Source organism: Schistocerca serialis, chromosome 5 (assembly GCF_023864345.2).
Source record: "Schistocerca serialis cubense isolate TAMUIC-IGC-003099 chromosome 5, iqSchSeri2.2, whole genome shotgun sequence".
Classification (NCBI taxonomy): domain Eukaryota; kingdom Metazoa; phylum Arthropoda; class Insecta; order Orthoptera; family Acrididae; genus Schistocerca; species Schistocerca serialis.
Window position 1 is genome coordinate 184751494 of NC_064642.1, and position 16591 is coordinate 184768084.

Genomic DNA, 16591 nt, shown 5'->3' on the forward strand with positions numbered 1-16591 from the left:
AGACCTTTTGGTGATTATCCGATGGAGATGTATTAAGAAAATCCATATTTTGACGAATACGATTTACGCAGAAGTGATTGACCAGCCGTTGCAGGACAGAATATTTAATGGTGAGTCACACAATTATGTTTCATTCAAACATTCAATAGCCAACTGCAGAATCCATTTTTCCTTTTCCACACATCCTGTAGTTTTCTTCTAGATTTTTACAAAATTATCTATCTCTATTGTAGTTTGTCTTAATTATAGTATTGTTGTAGCATATGAAGATCGTGAATTTGACCGCCAAACAGTCATTTGTTACGAAAAATTTTGTCCGCCCTGCTGCATCTTTCTCAACCATTGTTTGCAATAGAGCAATCATTTACATTGACGAGAAAATATTTCAACCTAAATTTGAGTCAAATCTTTATTAATCAGACTTATATTATTCCCTTTTTGACTTACCATTGCACATCCTATTACAATGGAACGTGGTAAGGTAGAGATAGTTTCGGCAGATGAGTTAAGTGAAGTAGATTCATCTTTCAACCAACAAGAAAGTCCGCGTTTCCCTCCATGGACGAGTTCACAGATCAATGCAATGATTTTGCTTCAAACTCGCAACATTTGTGATAATACACAGATGGCGACTTTAAATGACGAAATGTGGAATGGACGCGAGGCTAGACCGTCAGCACCATTGTTAACATCAATGTCAGAACCGAATATGAGACCAATTCAGCAATGTGACACAAATCGGACACAGGAAACTGACAAACTGGACCGACTATTAGAGTTATTTGCAGACATGAAACGAGACGTTAGTCAGAAAATTGACATATTAAACCATACTATGACCGAAAATTTTGAACGGACGACAAAACAGATGACAGAATTAAATAACACCACTCAATAGCTCAGCCAGCGATTTGAGACATTGTCCGACCGAGTCACTAAACAGGAAGAAACTTTGGTTACATTCACACACGAAACAAAAAACAATATCACCCGATGTGAGAATCAGTTAACTCAAATAGTTAATGTGCAGCAGGAAGTGAACACCCGTGTGGAAGAGTTAGCTCAGGCCCACACTTCAGCTAGCTCCACCCAAGAAAAGCTGACTGAAGAAGTGGGAAATATTACCCAACAACTTACAATGGTAGTTCTTGAACAGACCCACCTCAAAGAAAAGATAGAAAAGTTAGAAGATCGAGCGGACCTCGCGTCACTAAACAACGACACCAACATGGCCGAAAGAATTGTACATGAATGTAAATTGTGTGACGACTATCTGGACAAAAAACTTGAAACAATTACACAGGACATACTTTCAAAAACAAAGACACATGTTAAAGACGAGACAAAACACATATAAGACGAAGTGACAAAATTACGAGACAATGTTGTGCCGTGTTTGGCGATAGGTGCAAACGCATCGTCAGGAAACGACAAAACAGCTAAAACCATGGCTAATGACACAGACAGACCACCTATTGTGGAATCACCTATTTCAAATCAAAATTACAATGTGCCGCTTTCTTTTCCACCGAACGAGCAATATTACGTTACCGGCATGGCCGATGACACGTTTGTAAGACATGGGTATTTCCAGACATTTTCCAGTGAGGACAAGCACAAAGTCCACCCTATTGTGTTTATTAGATCATTTGACGGTGTTTTTCCACGTAGTTGGTCAGAAGTCGATAAAATCAGATACGTCACCAATCTCATGAGAGGACGAGCAGCTAAGTGGGGTGCCACTATGAAGCGGCGGTGCCTTACGTTTGAACAGTTCGAACAAGCCTTCTTGGACGAATTCTGGTCCGAGAATGAGCAACAGAGTCTAAGGAGAGAAGTGTGCAACCCCGAGACCTATGACCCTAAAAAAGAGACATTAAGACAATACTTTGAGAGGTACTTAGACAAGACACTGTACTGGTCCAAACCAGCCGACTTGTCAGCGATAATCGACACTTTAAAGAGCCACTTACCCTTTCCATACCGAGACAGATTAATAGGAGTACCGGAGAATGACGTTAAGACTTTCTTAAACTTCTTAGATCAAATGGACGTAGTTTACAGAGGCGATTCACGCCATTCAAATTTTATTCATATTAGTAACCAAAACCAGCATCCACCCCAAAGGAACCGTAGTGACGGTGGTTGGTGGAACCATCCGCCTGCGCGCGAAACATATTCAAATGGAAACGTGTATGACAGTAGGAACAACCGCAGAAATTCGTGGAATAATAACAATAATTATCACCCATATCAAAATGGTAACTACAAGCAAAATGAAAATTACAGACAGTACAACAACAACAATAGGAGACGTGAGAATAACCGGTACAACCCGGGCTACTTTGACAGGAACATGACATATAACAGACGTAATTACCACCAAAACAATACCAATCCCAACAATCACCGACAGAATATGTGGAACACACAAAATTCACGCATGGCAAATCATAACCCTCCACGGAAACCGCCGCCGTTCCCCGGTACAGTTATGCACTCCCCACCACAAAGCAGCAATAACAATTGCGGCGCGCCATCAGCTGACGCGTGGGCGCCAACCGGCCGGAATGTAAACATAGTGGAGCTGGTCAATGAACCCGGCCAAACACAGCAGACGACGGAAAACAGTCGACGACCGAGCTAAGCACTCGTGCTACGGTCGTGGGGTGTTGTAAGAGCGCAACGGCTGAGACGGTTTGTTTCCTCAGGTACGATGACAAAATGACAGCAGAACAGGAATTAACAAACCTATGAGGTTGATGACCTTGTTCTTTTGCGTTCACATCCCAAGTCTACAAAATTAAAACAACTGAACTGAAAATGGCAGCTATTATATTCAGGTCCTTTCAGAATAGCAAGCATACCTCACCCAGGTTGTTACTCCCTAGAATACCCGTTATCTCACAAGCCGAGGGGGCTGCATCCCCACAGACATTTGAAACCCTTTGTGCACTAAAACAACATAATATAATGATAACTAAGTTGAACATGAGCAAGTTGCTGTGAAAACGAGATCATAAATATTTGTATTGAATACACGAACATTAAGTTATACAGCCTAAGAACACAAACATTCATTTATGGAAATTATATACTGCAGTTACACTTGCACACATAATTATGAAGAGAAGGTAAACCCAGGTGAGTACACTTGCTGAATGAGAAAAGATACTCATATAGGAATGAGGTCTATGCAGGTTACATTGGTTGTTAATTGTAAATTATAAGGTGAATCAACAACTAGTTAGTTATTTCAAGGCACTATAATGAGAGGAAATAATAGCTATTGACATCAGTAATGACATAGGTATGTAGCAGAATGAATGAGGATGTAAGAACGAATGATCAGTATGAATGAGTTAATATTTAAGTTAATATAAGAAGGTAAGTTACTGTGAAGTAGTTGGAGACAAGAGATTATTTGAGGAAAATATTATTGGAGTTTTATGAGAATGGAAGTGCCAAATGGCCCCATGTATGTGATATATTAATGTTTGATGAGGAATCTGTTTAATGTATAAGGATATATATATATATTATGATGAATATGTGAGTAAGGAATGAGTGAGAATGTTTTGGTAATATTGTGCTACATGGAGAAGTGAGTAAACAGTTTATATCTTTAAGATTACATAAGAATTTCAGTTTGAAAGAAAACATTTGTGATGAGTTAGAACACGTGAGTACAAGACGTTAAATGTGAATCTATTTTCAGTGCCCTTGAAAAGGAATGAATGCAAGAAAAGCAGAGTGAACATAACGATGATTACAGCTGTGGAAAGAAGTGTAATAAGAATGTAACTTGGAAACACATTAGCTTTAATTTATTTCAGAAGTGTAACTTAGTAACCTTTTGTTAAGTTTTGTTACGCCATTGTGTGGAAGAAAACATTTATAGTTCGTGTTCAGACAGGAGAATGATATTTTAAGGAACTTAAGTTGAAACATAGTTTTTACACAGCCCTCATTTGAATGCATTTGTTAAAAAAAAAAAAAAAAATTACGAAAGTGAAATTTAGTGCCATATTAGCCTTTATTATAATTACATATGACAGAAAACCCTGAGGAAGCAAAAGATAGGAGAGTTATTAAGGCTGTTTTGCGACTCGTACAACACCTCCACCTAAGCGAACAGATGACAAAATTACATCTACGTTGAAGACAACATTTGACTTTTCAGGTAATGCAAGGTAAGTGCAAAGGAGCAGTGACCGTCCGTGCAGCCGACGTCGAGCAACGGACAGTGAGAAAGAGACATTTTGCTGTCAATTATAATAATATGTTCTTTGTTTATAATTTATAGATAGAAATGATATATATATATATATATATATATATATATATATATATACTACATACATGATATTTAACCTTCACTAAAGTCGAAGAAAGTTCATGGTTGAACTCTTGAGAGGAAATTTGATATGTTACCATATAATACACATTATGAGAGAGACAATCTCTGAGATATATTTTCCATTTGTATAGACGGTATCCACAAGAAGTGGAGATATTGAGGAAGCACTGAGGGGACATGCGATTCACTCATGCAAGGATTTGTTAAGGTATAATACACTAAGTCATATGAACAGTCAGAACACAAACAGAGAATCTGTCATGATGTTACACTACACAGACTTGACGTAAGGACACTTACATTTACCCATGATTTGGTAAATTGTAAGCACCTCCTTTCACGCACCCCTTGAAGGTGATGCAAACGTTACAATGTATTATATTCTCTTTTTTATGTATTAGCTGTAGGATTTGGTAGTTTATAGGTAGTGAATAGTTTCTTCCAGTCTATCTTTCTTTCTTTCTCCATTATCCTACCACATACTGCAGCTGGGTATTGTTTGTTTATGGAATGTAAGAATATACTGTGTGACAGTAAACTTTCAGGTATGAATAAAAAGACATGAAGAAAACTGAATATTGATGGCATTACAAGCCTGGTCAACCACTAGCCAGCCAAGATATGGAATCAAAGAAAAGAAATAAATAATAAATAAAGGAAAGCCCGTGCTTTTAAACATTAAGTCTTATATCCCTTGGCACGTCAAAACCTTAATAAAGAAAATCAAAATGACCATAAACCCCAATAAAAGAAAGCCAATGGGATTTAGTATAATTTTTTTTAGCGTAAATTTTTCACGTGTATATTCTTGTAAATTTATATGTATTTGTATATGTGTTAAAACTTTGCATATTGTCAACATTTTGAAACATGACCACGAAATGTAAGCTTTCATAATTAACGATGTAAACATGCTTGGACAAAGTGAACTGTTAAAATGTAAATGTGGCAAAAAGTGATGCAAACTGTGTTAAACAGTGAACGTTATAAACGACGAATTTTGTGTTGTTTGTGAAACTTATGGCGCATAAACCAAATAACTGTTTATAAATCGATATAAACTGCAGTTTACTTTGACGATAATGAGGATTTTCACACCGCAAATGAACGTTTGTTGTCAAGTGTAAACAATGTGGTGAAACACCTACCTTTGCGAACATCGACGCCGTTGTTCCTGGCCGGCCTTCAGATGCTTGGAGACAATAAACTCAGCACCTGTCGTAGGCGATGTGGAGGCTAAAAACTACATCGACCATATATGCCCCGGGAACAATAGTCATGAAAACGCACAAGGACCTGGAGTGTTGTGTCGTAACAGAAGACATGGACGTTGCTTCAGATCACGCACACGCCCAATCTTATGGTGTCACCGGACTTAACACGCCAATTATGCTGGAATAACAACTTGTAATGAACACTATGTGAAAGTGAATACTGTGCAAGATTGTCATAACACAGCGATTTTGAAACTGCCGCACGCGAAATTCAGTGATGCTACTGCGCATGCGCAAAGACTACGTGCTGCCAGATGTGCATTGGGAAACCAACGCTGGGTGCACACAACATTAACTGCTCTGGTGAACAGCTTGTTCAAACAAACTGTATGTATATATATATATTAATTGTGTAAAAAGGATCCAAATTGTAATAATTGTATTTAGTATATAGGTTTAGAAAGTAAGTGTTGGTTAAGATTATCCCCTATGTGCACGTGGCCTTTCCAATGAAAATTACATGTATTGACTTTTAGGTTTGCTAGCCTGCCACGCTAAATGTTTTAGCGTGACAGTCGAGGGGGCGATGTAGCGGGGCTTTGAATTTCGCCGCGCTACACTCGTTCCCTCAGATAAAAAATATCTCGTCGCAGCGGTATGAGCGCTCGACGGCAGAGAAACTACCAAAATTGTTAACTTTTTTTGTTTTTTTTTTTTATTCCGTTTCAATTGTCTCTTGATAGCCGTAGCTTAAGGCAGGCGTGATCGGATGCTGACGTAAAAACTTAATGGCTAATCTTGATCTGATTGTAATGTGTAGACATTGTGGAAATTATTAAGAAATTCGGTGGATGGAAGTAGCAAAGTGAATTAAATTGCATACAGTATCAAGATGATTTTAATTGGTATAAATTAGTGATCCCTGGACTATTACAAGATTTCGGAGCAGATTTTTTCACGCTGAAATGAAGGAGATTTTTGAAGACGTGGACGCCGCCCTAAAGAAGATAAGTTAATCTGGTAAAGGATGATCTCTCGTCTACGCCACTTCCTTCTGTCCGTTACATTCTGTTATTCTCTGTTTCTTTTCAATAACTTTTGTAGTGAAAATTGGTTTAACTTTTGCTCAAAAACGCCACAAGGACCACCCCAACAATAGCTTTTTCGAATAACGAAGTCCGATAGCTTTTCCGTAATACAAAGTCCGATCTGCATTTCTTTCATTCTTTCCCTTTTTCACGGTCTCTCTTCTCCCATTTTTTTTATTAACCACTACACCACTCATGTAATATAGGGTGCCCAGGAAGCTACTTTATCGAATAGCTAGTCAACATACAAGCAAATCATATTAATGGAGATTATTACAGTAATTGAATACTTAACTTTGATTTACAGTGACGTGTTACAAGCAATTGGCGACGTGCAAATAACCAATGTCCTTCAATGTATACTATTTCGATGTAAGCAATTAATAACAAATCACACAAGTCGACGGACGATCTCGCGTCGCGTCCACCGTCTGCTGCCGCTAAAAAATCTGTAAAAGACAATTTCATGCGGCCCGAAGCAGTACTTGCGGGCTTCCTTCGGCGCCGGATGCTGAGGAGTGTGGAGCAGTGTGCGATGGTGGCGGCCGTGAAGCAATTCCACCGGCGATGGTCTATCTCGCGGGTGCAAGTGATTAACAGTTGCATTGCTTGATCCCTGGTGTGTGCGGAGCGAAGTTTGGCCAGCTGCTGCTTGAATGTTCTGATAAAACGTTGTGCTTCGCCGTTTGACTGTGGATGGAATGGTGCACTAGTTACATCTGTATGGCATGGCGTTCACAGGATGTTTCAAATTCATTTGACGCGAACTGAGGTCAGTTGTCTGATACTAGTACTTCAGGTAAACCTTCGAGGCAAAAAATAGATGACAACACCTGAATTGTGCTACGTGACGTTGTCGAGTTCATTGGCACAGCAAACGAAAACTTGCTATACGAGTCATCCACAATCAAGCAACGAGTGATCCAAAAAGGTCCAGCAAAGTCTATGTGCACACGTTGCCTTTTCAGTTGCGACTTAGGCCAAGCAGAGAATTTTTGTTGTGGAGTGGACTGATTTTCCGCCCATCCGTGACACTGTGACACTGTGACGTCATCTATTCTATTTGGGCGTCCATACCCTGTCAAGCCCTCCCAAAGAACCATAAGCCTTGCCGTTGGTGGGGAGGCTTGCGTGCCTCAGCAATACAGATAGCCGTACCGTTGGTGCAACCACAACCGAGGGGTATCTGTTGAGAGGCCAGGCAAACGTGTGGTTCCTGAAGAGGGGCAGCAGCATTTTCAGTAGTTGCAGGGGCAACAGTCTGGATGATTGACTGATCTGGCCTTGTAACACTAACCAAAACGGCCTTGCTGTGCGGGTACTGCGAACGGCTGAAAGCAAGGGGAAACTACAGCCGTAATTTTTCCCGAGGGCATGCAGCTTTACTGTATGGTTATGATGATGGCGTCCTTTTGAGTAAAATATTCCGGAGGTAAAATAGTCCCCCATTCGGATCTCCGGGCGGGGACTACTCAGGAGGACGTTGTTATCAGGAGAAAGAAAACTGGCGTTCTATGGATCGGAGCGTGGAATGTCAGATCCCTTAATCGGGCAGGTAGGTTAGAAAATTTAAAAAGGGAAATGGATAGGTTAAAGTTAGATATAGTCGGAATTAGTGAAGTTCGCTGGCAGGAGGAACAAGACTTTTGGTCTGGGGAATACAGGGTTATAAATACAAAATCAAATAGGGGTAATGCAGGAGTAGGTTTAATAATGAATAAAAAAGTAGGAGTGCGGGTAAGCTACTACAAACAGCATAGTGAACGCATTATTGTGGTCACGATAGACACAAAACCCACGCCTACTACAGTAGTAGAAGTTTATATGCCAACTAGCTCTGCAGATGACGAAGAAATTGAAGAAATGTACAATGAAATAAAAGAAATTATTCAGATAGTGAAGGGAGACGAAAATTTAATAGTCATGGGTGACTGGAATTCGGTAGTAGGAAAAGGGAGAGAAGGAAACGTAGTAGGTGAATATGGATTGGGGCTAAGAAATGAACGAGGAAGCCGCCTGATAGAATTTTGCACAGGTACAACTTAATCATAGCTAATACTTGGTTCAAGAATCATAAAAGAAGGTTGTACACATGGAAGAAGCCTGGCGATACTGACAGGTTTCAGATAGATTATACAATGGTAAGACAGAGATTTAGGAACCAGGTTTTAAATTGTAAGACATTTCCAGGGGCAGATGTGGACTCTGACCACAATCTATTGGTTATGACCAGTAGATTAAAATATAAGAAACTTCAAAAAGGTGGGAATTTAAGGAGATGGGACCTGGATAAACTGATTAAACCAGAGGTTGTACAGAGTTTCAGGGAGAGCATAAGGGAACAATTGACAGGAATGGGGGAAAGAAATACAGTAGAAAAATAATGGGTAGCTTTGAGGGATGAAGTAGTGAAGGCAGCAGAGAATCAAGTAGGTAAAAAGACGAGGGCTAGTAGAAATCCTTGGGTAACAGAAGAGATACTGAATTTAATTGATGAAAGGATAAAATATAAAAATGCAGTAAATGAAGCAGGCAAAAAGGAATACATACGTCTCAAAAATGAGGTCAACAGGAAGTGCAAAATGGCTAAGCAGGCATGGCTAAGGGACAAATGTAAGGATGTAGAGGATTATCTCATTAGAGGTAAGATAGATACTGCCTACAGGAAAATTAAAGAGACCTTTGGAGAGAAGAGAACCGCTTGTATAAATATCAAGAGCTCAGATGGAAACCCCGTTCTAAGCAGAGAAGGGAAAGCAGAAAGGTGGAAGGAGTATATAGAGGGTCTATACAAGGACGATGTACTTAAGGATAATATTATGGAAATGGAAGAGGATGTAGACGAAGATGAAATGGGAGATATAATACTGCGTGAAGAGTTTGACAGAGCACTGAAAGACCTGAGTCGAAACAAGACCCTGGGAGTAGACAACATTCCATTAGAACTACTGACGGCCTTGGGAGAGCCAGTCCTGACAAAACTCTGCCATCTGGTGAGCAAGATGTATGAGACAGGCGAAATACCCTCAGACTTCAAGAAGAATATAATAATTCCAATCCCAAAGAAAGCAGGTGTTGACAAATGTGAAAATTACCGAACTATCAGTTTAATAAGTCACAGCTGCAAACTACTAATGCAGATTCTTTACAGACAAATGGAAAAACTAGTAGAAGCCGACCCCGGGGAAGATCAGTTTGGATTCTGTAGAAATGTTGGAACATGTGAGGCAATGCTGACCCTACGACTTATCATAGAAGATAGATTAAGAAAAGGCAAACCTACGTTTCTAGCATTTGTAGACTTGGAGAAAGCTTTTGACAATGTTGACTGGAATACGCACTTTCAAATTCTGAAGGTGGCAGGAGTAAAATACAGGGAGTGAAAGGCTATTTACAATTTGTGCAGAAACCAGATGGCAATTATAAGAGTCGAGGAACATGAAAGGGAAGCAGTGGTTAGGAAGGGAGTGAGACAGGGTTGTAGTTTCTCCCCGATGTTATTCAATCTGTATATTGAGCAAGCAGTAAAGGAAACAAAAGAAAAATTCGGGGTAGGTATTAAAATCCATGGAGAAGAAATAAAAACTTTGAGGTTCGCCGATGACATTGTAATTCTGTCAGAGACAGCAAAGGACTTGGAAGAGCAGTTGAATGGAATGGAGAGTGTCATGACAGGAGGGTATAAGATGAACATCAACAAAAGCAAAACGAGGATAATGGAATGTAGTCGAATTAAGTCGGGTGCTGATGAGGGAATTAGATTAGGAAATGAGACACTTAAAGTAGTAAAGGAATTTTGCTATTTGGGGAGCAAAATAACTGATGATGGTCGAAGTAGAGAGGATATAAAATGTAGATTGGCAATGGCAAGGAAAGCGTTTCTGAAGAAGAGAAATTTGATAATATCGAGTATAGATTTAAGTGTCAGGAAGTCGTTTCTGAAAGTATTTGTATGGAGCCTAGCCATGTATGGAAGTGAAACATGGACGATAAATCGTTTGGACAAGAAGAGAATAGAAGCTTTTGAAATGTGATGCTACAGAAGAATGCTGAAGATTAGATGGGTAGATCTCATAACTAATGAGGAAGTATTGAACAGGATTGGGGAGAAGAGGAGTTCGTGTTACAACTTGACTAGAAGAAGGGATCGGTTGGTAGGACACGTGTTGAGGCATCAAGGGATCACCAATTTAGGATTGGAGGGCAGTGTGGAGGGTATAAATCGTAGAGGGAGACCAAGAGATGAATACACTAAGCAGATTCAGAAGGATGTAGGTTGCAGTAGATACTGGGAGATGAAGAAGCTTGCACAGGATAGAGTAGCATGGAGAGCTGCATCAAACCAGTCTCAGGACTGAAGACCACAACAACAAACAACAACAACATTACAAGATCACATCGAAACATTTTCTAGTTCTATTAGAAGGTTTGGTGGTCACAACGACAACTCCCCTGCAATTCAGTTTAAAGCTGCATTCCAAAGGTTGCTTATAGAAGAGCATGTAACAGGGTCAGAATCTGGAACTAGTCGAACACAGGAGAGTGTCCAATTCTCAGCGTATGTGCTAGTCTACATTCAATGCAGACCACTCCACTTGTGTCATACATTCATTTTAATGCTGAAAAGTCACATGTTGAACCAGTGCCTCTTGACCACTCTTACAGTATTCCTCCAGTCTCCTTTCAGTAGCTGTCAGCTTATGTAGGAAATGTCACTGTGTACATAGCAGAATAATACGCAAATTGCATAAAGCAATACGTTGTGCACGATGTGTCAATTCTTTATATGGTGAATTAGATAGTGAGAAAAAGTTTATCACTAGAATGTGGCGGGGGGGGGGGGGGGGGGGGGGGGAGGTTAATTATATTTATGAGCGATGTTATTAAAGTTTGCAATGTTGTATCCTGTCCACTCATGTAATATAGGGTGCCCAGGAAGCTACTTTATCGAATAGCTAGTCAACATACAAGCAAATCATATTAATGGAGATTATTACAGTAATTGAATACTTAACTTTGATTTACAGTGACGTGTTACAAGCAATTGGCGACGTGCAAATAACCAATGTCCTTCAATGTATACTATTTCGATGTAAGCAATTAATAACAAATCACACAAGTCGACGGACGATCTCGCGTCGCGTCCACCGTCTGCTGCCGCTAAAAAATCTGTAAAAGACAATTTCATGCGGCCCGAAGCAGTACTTGCGGGCTTCCTTCGGCGCCGGGTGCTGAGGAGTGTGGAGCAGTGTGCGATGGTGGCGGCTGTGGAGCAATTCCACCGGCGATGGTCTATCTCGCGGGTGCAAGTGATTAACAGTTGCATTGCTTGATCCCTGGTGTGTGCGGAGCGAAGTTTGGCCAGCTGCTGCTTGAATGTTCTGATAAAACGTTGTGCTTCGCCGTTTGACTGTGGATGGAATGGTGCACTAGTTACATCTGTATGGCATGGCGTTCACAGGATGTTTCAAATTCATTTGACGCGAACTGAGGTCAGTTGTCTGATACTAGTACTTCAGGTAAACCTTCGAGGCAAAAAATAGATGACAACACCTGAATTGTGCTACGTGACGTTGTCGAGTTCATTGGCACAGCAAACGAAAACTTGCTATACGAGTCATCCACAATCAAGCAACGAGTGATCCAAAAAGGTCCAGCAAAGTCTATGTGCACACGTTGCCTTTTCAGTTGCGACTTAGGCCAAGCAGAGAATTTTTGTTGTGGAGTGGACTGATTTTCCGCCCATCCGTGACACTGTGACACTGTGACGTCATCTATTCTATTTGGGCGTCCATACCCTGTCAAGCCCTCCCAAAGAACCATAAGCCTTGCCGTTGGTGGGGAGGCTTGCGTGCCTCAGCAATACAGATAGCCGTACCGTTGGTGCAACCACAACCGAGGGGTATCTGTTGAGAGGCCAGGCAAACGTGTGGTTCCTGAAGAGGGGCAGCAGCATTTTCAGTAGTTGCAGGGGCAACAGTCTGGATGATTGACTGATCTGGCCTTGTAACACTAACCAAAATGGCCTTGCTGTGCGGGTACTGCGAACGGCTGAAAGCAAGGGGAAACTACAGCCGTAATTTTTCCCGAGGGCATGCAACTTTACTGTATGGTTAAATGATGATGGCGTCCTCTTGAGTAAAATATTCCGGAGGTAAAATAGTCCCCCATTCGGATCTCCGGGCGGGGACTACTCAGGAGGACGTTGTTATCAGGAGAAAGAAAACTGACGTTCTTTGGATCGGAGCGTGGAATGCCAGATCCCTTAATCGGGCAGGTAGGTTAGAAAATTTAAAAAGGGAAATGGATAGGTTAAAGTTAGATATAGTCGGAATTAGTGAAGATCGCTGGCAGGAGGAACAAGACTTTTGGTCTGGGGAATACAGGGTTATAAATACAAAATCAAATAGGGGTAATGCAGGAGTAGGTTTAATAATGAATAAAAAAGTAGGAGTATGGGTAAGCTACTACAAACAGCATAGTGAACACATTATTGTGGCCACGATAGACACAAAGCCCACGCCTACTACAGTAGTAGAAGTTTATATGCCAACTAGCTCTGCAGATGACGAAGAAATTGAAGAAATGTACGATGAAATAAAAGAAATTATTCAGATAGTGAAGGGAGACGAAAATTTAATAGTCATGGGTGACCGGAATTCGGTAGTAGGAAAAGGGAGAGAAGGAAACGTAGTAGGTGAATATGGATTGGGGCTAAGAAATGAACGAGGAAGCCACCTGATAGAATTTTGCACAGGTACAACTTAATCATAGCTAATACTTGGTTCAAGAATCATAAAAGAAGGTTGTACACATGGAAGAAGCCTGGAGATACTGACAGGTTTCAGATAGATTATATAATGGTAAGACAGAGATTTAGGAACCAGGTTTTAAATTGTAAGACATTTCCAGGGGCAGATGTGGACTCTGACTACAATCTATTGGTTATGAACTGTAGATTAAAACTAAAGAAGCTGCAAAAAGGTGGCAATTTAAGGAGATGGGACCTGGATAAACTGACTAAACCAGAGGTTGTACAGAGTTTCAGGGAGAGCATAAGGGAACAATTGACAGGAATGGGGGAAAGAAATACAGTAGAAGAAGAAGGGGTAGCTTTGAGAGATGAAGTAGTGAAGGCAGCAGAGGATCTAGTAGGTAAAAAGATGAGGGCGAGTAGAAATCCTTGGGTAACAGAAGAAATATTGAATTTAATTGATGAAAGGATAAAATATAAAAATGCAGTAAATGAAGCAGGCAAAAAGGAATACAAATGTCTCAAAAATGAGATCGACAGGAAGTGCAAAATGGCTAAGCAGGGATGGCTAGAGGACAAATGTAAGGATGTAGAGGCTTATCTCACTAGGGGTAAGATAGATACTGCCTACAGGAAAATTAGAGAGACCTTTGGGGAAAAGAGAACCACTTGTATGAATATCAAGAGCTCAGATGGAAACCCCGTTCTAAGCAAAGAACGGAAAGCAGGAAGGTGGAAGGAGTATATAGAGGGTCTATACAAGGGCGATGTACTTGAGGACAACATTATGGAAATGGTAGAGGATGTAGATGAACATGAAATAGGAGAAATGATACTGCATGAAGAGTTTGACAGAGTACTGAAAGACCTGAGTCGAAACAAGGCCCCAGGAGTAGACAATATTCCATTAGAACTACTGACGGCCTTGGGAGAGCCAGTCCTGACAAAGTTCTACCGTCTGGTGAGCAAGATATATAAGACAGGCGAAATACCCTCAGACTTCAAGAAGAATATAATAATTCCAATCACAAAGAAAGCAGGTACTGACAAACGTGAAAATTACCGAAGAATCAGTTTAATAAGTCACGGATGCAAAATACTAACGCGAATTCTTTACAGACGAATGGAGAAACTGGTAGAAGCTGACCTCGGGGAAGATCAGTTTGGATTCTGTAGAAATATTGGAACATGTGAGGCAATACTGACCCTACGACTTATCTTAGAAGCTAGATTAAACACAGGCAAACTTACATTTCTAGCATTTGTAGACTTAGAGAAAGCTTTTGACAATGTTGACTGGAATACTCCCTTTGAAATTCTGAAGGTGGCAGGAGTAAAATACAGGGAGCGAAAGGCTATTTACAATTTGTACAGAAACGAGATGGCAGTTATAAGAGTCGAGAGGCATGAAAGGTAAGCAGTGGTTGGGAAGAGAGTGAGACAGGGTTGTAGCCCGTCCCTGATGTTATTCAATCTGTATATTGAGCAAGCAGTGAAGGAAACAAAAGAAAAATTCGGGGTAGGTATTAAAATCCATGGAGAAGAAATAAAAACTTTGAGGTTCGCCGATGACATTGTAATTCTGTCAGAGACAGCAAAGGACTTGGAAGAGCAGTTGAATGGAATGGAGAGTGTCATGACAGGAGGGTATAAGATGAACATCAACAAAAGCTAAACGAGGATAATGGAATGCAGTCGAATTAAGTCGGGTGATGCTGAGGGAATTAGATTAGGAAAGAGACACTTAAATTAGTAAAGGAGTTTTGCTATTTGGGGAGCAAAATAACTGATGATGGTCGAAGTAGAGAGGATATAAAATGTAGACTGGCAATGGCAAGGAAAGCATTTATGAAGAAGAGAAATTTGTTAACATCGAGTATTGATTTAAGTGTCAGGAAGTCGTTTCTGAAAGTATTTGTATGGAGCGTAGCCATGTATGGAAGTGAAACATGGACGATAACTGGTTTGGACAAGAACAGAATAGAAGCTTTCGAAATGTGGTGCTACAGAAGAATGCTGAAGATTAGATGGGTAGATCTCATAACTAATGAGGAAGTATTGAACAGGGTTGGGGAGAAGAGAAGTTCGTGTTACAACTTGACTAGAAGAAGGGATCGGTTGGTAGGACATGTGTTGAGGCATCAAGGGATCACCAATTTAGGATTGGAGGGCAGTGTGGAGGGTATAAATCGTAGAGGGAGACCAAGAGATGAATACACTAAGCAGATTCAGAAGGATGTAGGTTGCAGTAGATACTGGGAGATGAAGAAGCTTGCACAGGATAGAGTAGCATGGAGAGATGCATCAAACCAGTCTCAGGACTGAAGACCACAACAACAAACAACAACAACATTACAAGATCACATCGAAACATTTTCTAGTTCTATTAGAAGGTTTGGTGGTCACAACGACAACTCCCCTGCAATTCAGTTTAAAGCTGCATTCCAAAGGTTGCTTATAGAAGAGCATGTAACAGGGTCAGAATCTGGAACTAGTCGAACACAGGAGAGTGTCCAATTCTCAGCGTATGTGCTAGTCTACATTCAATGCAGACCACTCCACTTGTGTCATACATTCATTTTAATGCTGAAAAGTCACATGTTGAACCAGTGCCTCTTGACCACTCTTACAGTATTCCTCCAGTCTCCTTTCAGTAGCTGTCAGCTTATGTAGGAAATGTCACTTGCTATTTGCAGACATGGTATATACTGTGTTCATGACACGGGCCTTGTGACTAGACTTCTGTGAGTGGGCCGAATGCTGATGTTCGTTCCATTGCAACCATATGGATTGCACATGTCCTTTCCTACCACGGGCGAAACACTGAGCTTGTCGGGAGGAGCAGTCTTGGTGTTTGTTGCCGTGAATAGAACCTACGGCAACACTTGATTCTGTTCGCCTGTGTAGCTGCCTGTTTAGCTAACTGCTTGTGGGGCGTTGAAGGTTGTTTACTTGGCGTGACTAGCACGCGCAGCCGGTGCGGAATGGGGTGATCGCAACTAAGGGATTCTACCCGACAAATAGCTGGCTACTCAAATGTATGAGCCGACAAGGTACCAGAATCGTACTGATCTAGTATTAGCACTACCTGCTACAATGATGGATCGGACTGTTTCAAAATTAGTTCTCTGAGGTTGACATGAGGCACATTGTACACGATCCCACCACGCAATAC

General features: G+C 40.8%; 1 protein-coding gene across 1 annotated transcript; it reads left to right on the top strand.

Annotated features, from left to right (window-relative positions):
* The first annotated feature begins 466 nt into the window (after nucleotides 1-466).
* Nucleotides 467-2647, top strand: LOC126481834 (GATA zinc finger domain-containing protein 14-like). The gene is made up of 3 exons (XM_050105794.1): nucleotides 467-802; nucleotides 899-1253; nucleotides 2058-2647. The coding sequence occupies exons 1-3, from the start codon at nucleotides 467-469 to the stop codon at nucleotides 2645-2647; spliced, it is 1281 nt and encodes a 426-aa protein (XP_049961751.1).
* Nucleotides 2648-16591: the final 13944 nt, after the last annotated feature.